Source organism: Diospyros lotus, chromosome 2 (assembly GCF_014633365.1).
Source record: "Diospyros lotus cultivar Yz01 chromosome 2, ASM1463336v1, whole genome shotgun sequence".
Taxonomy (NCBI): Eukaryota; Viridiplantae; Streptophyta; class Magnoliopsida; order Ericales; family Ebenaceae; genus Diospyros; species Diospyros lotus.
The window spans coordinates 8,041,717-8,052,730 of NC_068339.1; the positions used below are offsets into that span (position 1 = coordinate 8,041,717).

General features: G+C 34.6%; 1 protein-coding gene across 4 annotated transcripts; it reads right to left on the bottom strand.

Annotated features, from left to right (window-relative positions):
• Positions 1-635: 635 nt before the first annotated feature.
• On the bottom strand, positions 636-11,014 carry LOC127795489 (tRNA (guanine(37)-N1)-methyltransferase 2-like). Of its 4 annotated transcripts, XM_052327195.1 has the most exons (13): positions 10,720-11,013; positions 10,275-10,433; positions 8,829-8,899; positions 8,473-8,570; positions 8,092-8,196; positions 4,428-4,490; positions 4,140-4,213; positions 2,877-3,402; positions 2,683-2,802; positions 2,464-2,586; positions 1,697-1,803; positions 1,180-1,254; positions 636-1,049 (listed from the first exon to the last, which is right to left on the bottom strand). In XM_052327195.1, the coding sequence occupies exons 4-13, from the start codon at positions 8,564-8,566 to the stop codon at positions 963-965; spliced, it is 1,374 nt and encodes a 457-aa protein (XP_052183155.1). In that variant the 5' UTR covers positions 8,567-8,570; positions 8,829-8,899; positions 10,275-10,433; positions 10,720-11,013; the 3' UTR covers positions 636-962. The 4 variants fall into 4 exon arrangements, with proteins under 4 accessions (XP_052183155.1, XP_052183156.1, XP_052183154.1 ...); XM_052327196.1 differs by lacking the exon at positions 10,275-10,433; XM_052327194.1 differs by lacking the exons at positions 8,829-8,899; positions 10,275-10,433 and having other exon boundaries at positions 10,720-11,014.

The window sequence follows — 11,014 nt, forward strand, 5'->3', positions numbered from 1 at the left end:
TTATGTGTATATATAATATATTAAATAAATAAATATATTATATATATATTTAATTCAATTTGATTTGGTTACCCAGTATGGTTTCGATTCAAGTTTTGATTTGAATATAATAAAAACTATAACCAAATCATACCAATTGAAACAATGTTTAATTTTTCTCCAAATCAAACCATTACCTAGTCAAACGATTTTTAATCGCGTTAATTGGTTCGATTTTGATTGTAATTGCCATCCCTAATTAAAATGAACACAAATTCTAACATTAAAAGGATATACACATCATCTTTAATTTTTATTTTAAAAATTTTGTAAAAAGGCAACATTACGATGCAATGTTTTGTTTCTTTCGCCAAGCATTAAAATGCAATGGTTAGTTTTTATTTTAAACTAACCCAAAATGGAAACAAATTCTACACTTGAATCGACAAACTAACAGTAAGATCAAGTAGATCCTAATACAACAATATGATGATCATACCAAACTTTAATCTCACTACTCACAGACGCGCTAATAATCTCTCTCTGTGACCATTTCATTTGCATCTTTATTTATAAACATCTATGAGGCCTACAAATGCCCAGAAGCAACCGAGCATGTTAGAGGACAACTGCAACATACACTTTGAAAAGCACTGTGACCAAAGAATTACATCGTCATGTAATCTCAAACACTGAAAGAAGTAGCAGTGTTCTACCTTAAAAGCCCCACAACCCATTATTTGCACCACATTTCAGCAGGCAGTTTGTGACATGCCCCACATCTCCACATGGATGTGTAAAGGTCCATTATACACATTTGATAAAGAGGAGATCAAGAAAAATACACCGGGTTAGTGTTTCTTTACTAATCTAAGATTGAAAATCCTTTCTGGTTACCTTCTCTATCCCTGCTAGTGTGTTAGGTTAGGCAGGAGTAAGGTCCTGCTTGATTAAGATTGATTAGAGCTGCGAGCGTTTGAATTCTACGTACTGGCAGAATCGACACTGTCTGTGATACCTTCCTTGAAGCATGCTTCCTCCGGTAACCTGAAGCTTAAACAAAACATTGCCTGCACAAATACCAAAGTATACATTTCAGTTGGAAGCCGAGCTGCAGTAAATGCATGACAGAAAAATGTTTGTGTGGAAGGGAAAGTATAGCTTTCCGAGGAAAAATTTGGTTCTGATGTTGATCTGTACCTTGTTTGGAGCAACATCTCTAACCCTATGAAATATTGGTTTCTGTACATTGGCATTCAAGGCAGATTGTGCCACCTACAAAATGGTTCATAACGAGTTCAGGTAATGCACAAGGAAACGTACTTCAAAATGAATTATCTGATGTGATTACAGCTTGCCATTTGACAATGCTGAATGAATTTGAAGAGGCAATTCTATCAAGTAAGGAACTGGATCTGGCTAAAATGTTATGGAGTTGAGAGACAGTGAAGCAAAACAGGATCAAATAACGGTGAGCCAGAAAAAAAATTTGTGTAGCATGGGACTACCAAGTTTCAATAGCTTCATATTTCTTGAAGCCGAGACCTCAGATTTGTACCCCAGAAGGTGAAAAAACTATTGCATTATGGAGAAAAAGTCCTTAGTAGAAACTAAATGCCCATTTATGATAGCAGAATACAAAATAAAATACCTATGATTAAACAGATCCAAAAGATGGAAGGAAAAAAACAAAGTAGTACTGTAGAAATAAACTTACTGATATTATGAATTCTTCTGTCTCATTTGACCGCATGAAGCAATAGCAGTGAATCCATGGCAAAGAACCTTTCCAGTGTCTTCTTTGGATAAGTCCATTAAACACATCTGTAGATAACGTCTCAAATTTTCATAATTTTTTTCAGTTAAAATGAAAATAGGAAAAGAAAATAAAATAAAATAAAAAGATTCTAGACATGAGAAATTGCTAATTTATAAAGAACAAAACTAAGTGACAGCATGCTTTCGCTTACCAAAAGAGAACAAAAAAAAAGAAAAAAAGAAAAAGAAAAGAATCTTTCACAAAATACTCAACCTAACCATTCAACTTTCATGGCAGATTCAAACGCACCCTTCTGATTTCAGACAACTTAAGCTAAATGAAAAGACACTCAAAATACTAAATTGGATATTTTCATTGAAAACTTAAGAAACAAGATATCAAAAAATGCTAGAATTTAATTCTCCAAGTTAATTCAGATGCGTTCTCTGCAACACCATTTACATGATTACAAAAATTAGAAGAAACAGGGAGTGGAATTATAGAGAGAAAAAGGTAGAAAAAGAAATAAAGGAAGAAATAAAAAAGGACAGTCATGTTTATCTAATTAAAAGAATGGATGCTGAAATTTATTTTAAATTAACTAATGTTTTGTCCTAAAGAGAAAACAGGGGAAATTAAGTCTTTGATCTTCTAACATGAGTAAGAATGTCTTATATCAAATTAAAAGGATCACACACACATACACACGGAGGTGAGCTATTTACCAAGAAATTGTAGAGCTGAAGCTGGTAAATTCATTATTATGTGGTCAACATGCTCCCAGGGCTTCTTGTTCAATAAATCAGCACATCTCGTTTGCTTATTTGTGTCATGTTTTAAATTATTGGCTGCATGAACACCAGCACTTCAATTTCTAGAACAGGAACTACAGCAACAAAGAAATTTAGAGTTGCCACAATGCCTTCTTGTGGTTTTGGGCATACCTTCCTGAAAACTTTCAGGCTGTCGTTTACTTGTAGTAATGCTTGCATCTGGATTTCTACATAACCCTTTGACACCCTCCACACTGATTGACTTGTTACTGCATACTTCTTCCACATTATCTGCAGGAATATCAAGAATAAACCAAAACAGCTATTGTTTACACAACAGCACCTTTATAAGGCAAACACGGTACCTGCCGGCTTTATGTCCTGCAACTTCCTTTTGCCATTTGCCTGTATGCTGCGTTTCTCCTGATCTTTAAGGACGGGAACATCAGTTTTTCCATCAGTTTCACAAGTGGGCACTGCCATCAATTGACATATGAATTTCCTTGCATCCATATTGTATGTGTGGACCAGATCATTGACTCTGTTAATTTCTGCATTAATCTTCAAATAATGAATGCTATTTGGATTTAAATCATTTGCATATACTACACATCCTTTCTGGGCAGCTGGAATAGCAAATGGACCAACACCAGCAAACATGTCACAAATGATTTCCCCCGGCCTGAATTGAGAAATTAGCCTTATATGTTCATGTTCCAACCTTGAATTCCAGTAGACCAAGCTGTAGTCAAGCTTGAATGTAGCACCATACTGCTTCACTACAGTAACCATATCGGCTAATCCTGCCAGTACCTCGAACTTTGGTACACGGAATTCATTGGTAATAGTTCCAACTTTATTAACAACTGTTCTGATTCTGGGATAATTTTTCTGAAAAGAAAAAGATGAAGGTAAAACAATTAACTTTAGGCATATCAATTTGGACGTGGAAGAAGAAAATGAGGTAATCAGTAATCTTATTTCAGTACAAAAATTTTAAACATATATATCTAAAAATTGTCAATATTATACACTTGCTGCAAGCCCGAATGTCTTTTTTATCACCCAGCAGAAGAAGAGAAGAAAATAAGAAACAGGAATGCCAAAACAAGGTCAGAGATAAAAGAGAAAATTCAAGAAAGGGGCACATTTATAGATCTCCACAGAAAAATAGAATATTAAAGACAAACAAGCGCAAATCCAAATTCAAATGTGGGAATTTCATGAAGACCCCAAATGAATAGAAAAGGAATAAGTTGACGAGATAAACAAAAATGAATAGTAAAAAATTGAAACTCTTCACAGACTAGAAACTCAAAGCAAGAACTACAGTGGTATCCTCAGTTGAGTAAGGACATGTTGAGTGTCTGTCAGATCATTAAAAGTTTTACTTTTCAAAAGGAGAAGATAAAAATGAGAATGGAGGTAATAGAATTAGAGAGTACATAGTTTGACAAACTAATAATGCTAAACAAAAAAGCCATGAACTTGGCATCTAAAAAAAAGGAACAAAACTACTTGGCCGCAAACAACTTTAGTCATGAAAGCATTTCTTTATTTAATGCAGCCATATTTAGCAGGTCAACATGGAATCAAATAAGCATAGAGGTTAAAATATTAAGACATACATCATAGATAACCTTCGCAATAACATCCTTGTAAGGAAGCAGTTCATCACTGATATTGAGATGGGCTATGTGACCTGTATCATTACAAAGGTCATGTCAATTCATTCATCAAAACTGAAATAAAAATGTAGTCACAAACAAGAGTCCAAGATAATTGAAGAGATTGGAAGTAGACTGCTATTGCCTGAAAGCAAGCCATTTTCTGAAAAACCTTTGAAAGTTGATGACAAAATAAAGACAAGCATGTAGAAAAACCGAAGAGAACGACAAACTAAATAGAATACTTAACTATTGTTTCAAAAGATGAAGGTATCTCAAGTCCAGGTGGCAGAATCTGCTTCAACACATGGTCTATACAATAAGAAAAAAGTCAACTATAAGGCAACATTCAGAACAGATTACCTGAATGCAATTAAAGAATTTTCATCAAAACAGATTAAATAGAACATGTTGCAGTTGTAAACATACAAGATAACCTACAAAGAAACATTGGATAAGGCAGCTTCAAGAATATAAAAGGGTGAAGATTGTTGTAACTTACTATGCCAATTTTTCATCCCACATGAGAATTCCAAATGCATAAATGATGGAAAGGTGAAAACAAGAAACAAAGAAAGAAAGGAAATAAGTAATTAAGCTCAATATTAAACTTTGGGGATGAAACCACCATGAATATGATAGGACCCTTGTTAGTCGCATGTACCAGCAAAGAAATAGGAGGGAAGAAGCAAGGGGCAGAATAGGATATTGGGAGAGGGGGAAAGTGACAAAAACAGTTGAAGGGCAAAAAGGGGAAGAGCAGCCGAGGGAGCATGACTGATAGCTGAGGCCGTTGGAGGGGAGTGTCGCTGGATAACAAACTATGAATAAGAGAGGCTAGGAGAATATTAGGGGGGATGATTTTGGTGTTGAGTCTTAGGGAGAGTTAAGGGCCTCTCGAATGCCCTATTGTTCTTATTTTTCCTTGCTGCAAATTATTGGAAACCATTGATATTCGATTGCTGTTGAATTTGCTATCTGGTATCCTATCAGAATAGTATGCATAGTATGCAGGGGGTTTCATTTATAACAAAACGGTTATGGGCAGGGAATTCATCAATAACCATATGCAACTTAACTTGCATTGCTGATGCATCTGAATGAATAGCTAACTGATCATACCTATATTTAGCGTCGCTGACCTTAAAAACTTTATAATTTCCAAAAATTTCACATCAAGAAATTAAGACTGTACAAACTGGATTATATGATTAACGTTTTTTCTTTTTTGTTTTTTGACAGTGACAACTGAAAAAATAGATTGAACAAAAGATATAGACATGCTTAGATAGGTCCAAGGATATACAAAAGCAAAGTAAAAGCCTAATTTCCCTTCCTGAGGACACCAATATTTTAGCTTCACAGGTTATACGCTTTCAAAATTTAACCAAGATAAAATCCTCCCATACCTCACCTAGTGGGATTAAGGTTTCTGATGTTGTTGTAAAATCCTCCACATACTCAGATGAAAGGACTTCAGCAGTAGGCACTACTAGTTTAATCTACCCAAGCATGTCATTTCGTGACCTCATGCCTTAGTTTTTTATTTCTCTCAAAAAGCTGGATTCTGCCTACGTTTCACACTTCAGAGCTCTATTATATCCTATGTTACAGAGACACTGCATTTCAGGCATTATACTGGTGTCCACATGACATGCCACTAGTATTGGTATGGGATATGTGTCGGACTCTTCATTTTTCAGGTCTATGCGTTAATTCTTGCTTTTTATGTATTTAATTTACTTTTAATTTAAAATAATAAAAATTAACAATTTATTTTGATTTATTATTTCTGTTAATCTGCTTTTAGCCTTTTAAAAATATATTGTTTGTATGAGATCACCCAAATTGCTTACCTACCAGCTACCATGTTATCTTATATGTAACATACCCTTAATTTTTAGTTACAGAACTAAAAGATAAAAAAGGCTTGTAAATGTAAGGGTAAGGTAGTAAGACTGTAAGATTTTTATTCTTTGTGTCATATCCCAGTACCACATCCTACGTTTAGACACATATCCCTGTATCCAAAAATTCATAAAATTGACAAGTCCAACCTCTAGGTACATACCCATATCTGACACCCATACCCAAGCCCATGTTACATAGATTATATCTTCTAGCCGACAGGATGTGCATTCATAATGTTGAACGTGTAGAGCATTTAATATCATCCAAATTTAGCATTTATAATGGCAGGAAATCATTCTTGTTAGACAATTGCATTATTTCTTTTGTAGCTTGTTAATGCATTTATAGTGACAAATTAACCTTGAGGCAGGACTTGGATGGCATAAAAAGAATAACCTAAAGCATCCTCTAACTAGCAAATCAAGTTGTTTTTTCATTTCTTTTTTTAACCAGTTTAAATTGAATTTATCCAAAAAAAAAAAAAAAATGGAACACGAAAAGAGGTAGCTGGATAAGCAGATTGGAAGGAATATTTTTTTAATGAAATACATATTCATGTGATAAATTCCAGGTATGTGAAAATTCTTTGGGACCTGTGGTTCCATCACACAACCTAAACAAGATCTTGAGCAGTTTACTCCTCAAGCATTTTCTTTTCCTGTGTTTTTTTTTTTTTTTGATACACTAATTTTATTGAGAAAGCACAAAAAAGGGGCCTCGGCCTTGTAGACATGAAGTATAACAAAGGATTGTGCACGCAAACTGACTATGCATGTACAGGAACACACAATTTCCAAAGAATTAAAAAAAAAGGTGAAGAACGGGATATCCCTTATAAGCAAAACAAATAAGGAAACTGGTACTGCTCCATCAAAGCTAAAAAAGAAAATTGAATGCTCTCTCTCTCCCTCCCACCCTCTTCCCATAAGCACCACATGAAACAAAAGGGGCCATTGCCAACACGCTGTGATGTCAATGCCTTGAACAACCATGAAGACAAGGGTCTAGAACTAGAACAATGCACCAGATAACCCATGCTGAGCAATTAACATATGGCTTGTATTTAGAAGCTGGTCATCGTGTGATAGACTAGATGCAAAATGTTTCACTAGGAAACTACCTCTGTTTTTTCTCGAAGAAAATTTAAAACAACAGATCATCTGCTCTTTTGCCTTCATCTTGATCAAGATGCCGTTTGAATAGTTATACTTAATGTTGTAACTAAAATAATCCAAGAGAAACTAATACAGTGATTTTCAATTGCCTAGACGCCTAGCACCAAAATAAATAAGATTTTCTGAAATCCATATCAACATAAATAGCATGCATATGGAGCCTGGTTTACAAAACACAAAGGAAGTACAGTTGAAGAATATTTGAAAAATGGCTGAGACTATGAGAGTTTATTGATTTTTTTTTTAAATAATTATTGAGATACCAGATTTTCAAAATTTTGAGACATGATAATTCTCTGCTAGCACAAGAAGTTCAGCTAAAAGATAAAGAAGTATGTTGGTAGCATTAGATTTGTGTATTTGATTTTGCAATAGAAATTTGCTCTTTTTTGTAATAAATGTCAGTCAGTTAGTCAGTATGCCTCCTTGCATTATCTCTCTTAATTGGGCTCATTTACTGTAACTTAGTGGGCTGAATATATTTTACTAAGGATCCCAAGGAAAAGGAAAATGTAAGCACAGCAAATTTGTACATTTAAATCATTATCATGGACAAATTTTCTGGTCAAAACTACAGTTAATCATTGGTCCCATCAGCATCATTTTGTTACATCCTTCAACAACAATCACAAGACCAACCATCCATGTGCAACTATTTCACACACCATATACACAAATAATTAACAGACAAGGCACATTAGAAAACGACATTGTAATCCAATATGATAACGTGATTAACATTGAAGTTTTGCCAACCCTAATTTTAAAGTAACAACATAGATATTTGAAAGGAAGTTACAGGAAAAAAAAAAAACATTGTCACTGACCTGCACCCCAGTAGGAATATCCAAGTGTCAATGAGTAGGGCACTACTTCAATTTTGCAGAGTGCCTTTAGTTCATCTAGCTTTTGGCTTGGAATATCAGATAAATCTGCTCCAAACAAAATTATTATAACAAGGCAGGGCTATTTCCCAAAGATTGATGAATACAGACCATTTAGACAAGCAGAAACCAATGCAAATTCTGTTTATGAGTTTACAAAATCACCTGAACTAAGCCCAGAGCGTGAAAAGGACAAGAGTTGTTTATAACAAGCAGAAGTGCAAAGAATTGGACACAAACTCATGGTTAAAGAACCATTATAAGTCATTTGATCATAAGATTTATTTTAGATATTATAGATGCAAGACATTTGACAATTCTTACCAGAATTCTGAACTTTTTCAGATAATATCATATAACGATTCTTCTCACATGTTGGATCTTCAGTGATAGGTTTGATGCGGGGTCTGTCAAGCATGTAGCTGCAGATGAAAAGGCAATGATAAATTGGTTCATCATTTTCTTTTCTTTTTCTTCCATTCTTTTTATTTCTTCCTCTCTTTTCTTTTCTTTTTTTTTTTTTTTTTTGATGGATGGGGGGTGGGATTAAACAACTTATGAATAAAGGCAATCTATTTATGAAAGTTTTCTCCCTAAAATATCATCTTCATTTATATAAAGAATGAATCAAATCAAACCATTACAGTATCTTAAGTAATAGGGCTACCAGCAAAAATTACCAAATCTATTGGAAGACTGAGCAAGATCAAGCTTTTTGCCTATGTTAGATGGTTTCCCAATAAGTCCTGAGCTGAAAAATATGAGAGATTTTGAGAACTGATATATGATAGCTTGAGTCTTATTTCCCAAGAATACAAATCTAGCGATATAAGATGTTAACCTTAGGACTCTTAGATTACACCCTTAGGCGAGAAAACCCTCACATAAACCCTCTTAAACACTCTCGGATGCAATGTAAATGTAAGAACATAAAACTGAACAACAGAAAAGAAAATAACTGAATTTAAAAGATCAAACCAAACAGCATTAGGTGTAGATTTATCCTGGTTCGGAATGCCTTTGGCAATCCTACATCCAGCCTTCAAACACCCACCAAAAGCAGCCTTTTATTAGGATGAAACTGATCAGTACAAAGCCCAAGCCCTCTCTCAACCCTATTGCTCAAGTACAACCCTTGTTCACTCCAAGAAAACTCAAGAACACAATACACATGTCTCACTTTCTCTAGAACAAAGAATACTCACAATAGAAACAGAGAACTTGACAAGAGAGAGGAGTTATTAGACTGCTGCCTTGCCCTCTTATTTATAGAGGAGGCAGACACACTTAGGCAACTAACTAACTTAGGGAAATTACATATTAACCCAACAAAATGTACTAATTACACTTAACCCCTAGCTGCCTAATTTCTTCAGCCAAAACTACTCTTTTATACTCCTTCCGGTTCTGCTATCTTCTAGGACAAAACTCGAGGCAAACTTCAACATAAGAATTTAGCAGTTTATTGTAAATGATTGTTATCATTGACAGATTGGCTGGACCTTGACTAAATGGAACAATAATAAAACCTACTTTACAATGAAAATCTGAAGTTGGCAATTTTTTTTTTTTTTTATAAAACAGAAGATTATTTTAACATATAATTAAGAAATTTAAAATATATTGTTGAAAACTTTCACTTATAAACTGACATCTCTTAAATTAGTTGACTACACCTAAGTGAGCCCTTAATGATTTTTCCTTGTAAGTTGGCGGTCATTTTATACAGGGTCTACCCCCTAAGGCTCTTCTTTTCTTAATATATTTTTATCTTCAAAAAGATCAAAAATGGGCCCTTAATTTATGCCATATAATAAAGCTGGTCTTATAGTCATTAGATGAAATTTCCTTTTGACTTTGTAAAGCCAGGGGAAGGTTGCATACAAAAACAAAGCTCCCCCAACCCTTAGGAAGTGGGAGCCTTAACCACTGACGACATTTTTTTAGCTTTAATGAAATTTTAGCATCGCATGAGACATTGGATGCATTTCTCCATTTTAACCATCATGCTTTAATTATGTGAGTATCATCCTATCATCCTTAATAATCTCCTAATCTTTTTGGGGAATTGATCCAAAATCTCAGAACTATTCTTTTCTTAGAATAAATTGATCTTTAGGTCTTACCATAAAATCATTCACACTTCGGTCTTTATTAAACTTAAATTTCATATATTCAGTTTCTAATCCACAAAGCATGAAGCTGTCAGATTCTAAGGAGTCCTTCCATATCTTAAGTTTAATATTCACATCTTCTTTTTGTCTCATCCACCAACACAATGTCACCTGCAAATAGCATACACCAAGGCATTTATGATTGTCTGTGTTATCTGGAAATCTGAAGCCAGAGCACCATTATCCTAATCCATACTGATGAGAATTCTACTTCACAAGAAATTGAACATAATGCGACTGAATTGGACTTATTATACGCAAACATGAATGTTAATTACCAACTGAACTACACTAGGAAATGTCATGAACTTGTACGACACATAATCTACGACGCAGTGTATCTCTGAACAAGGTTTCGTCGAGTATGGAATTGAATTTACGCAAAGAAACTGCTTACCCATTTAGTACCCTAGTGGCGGCCTTGCACATTTCTCGAGGAATTTGAATGGCCCACAACTTCAAATGCATATCAAACTTGCTTTCGTCCAAAATAGCACCTTCCATGGCGCTTTTAGCACTAAGTTATCAAACCCACAAGTTAACTTCTCAGATTCTTCCCAGCTTGCGTTTTGATCGCGGACGCTTCGAGGATGGACAGCCGACGTCATTCAATGATTCACAAATGGATCGGATATTTATAGTTACACATATACCCTAGGGCACGAAATGGTTTCGAATCGGGGAGTCTGTGG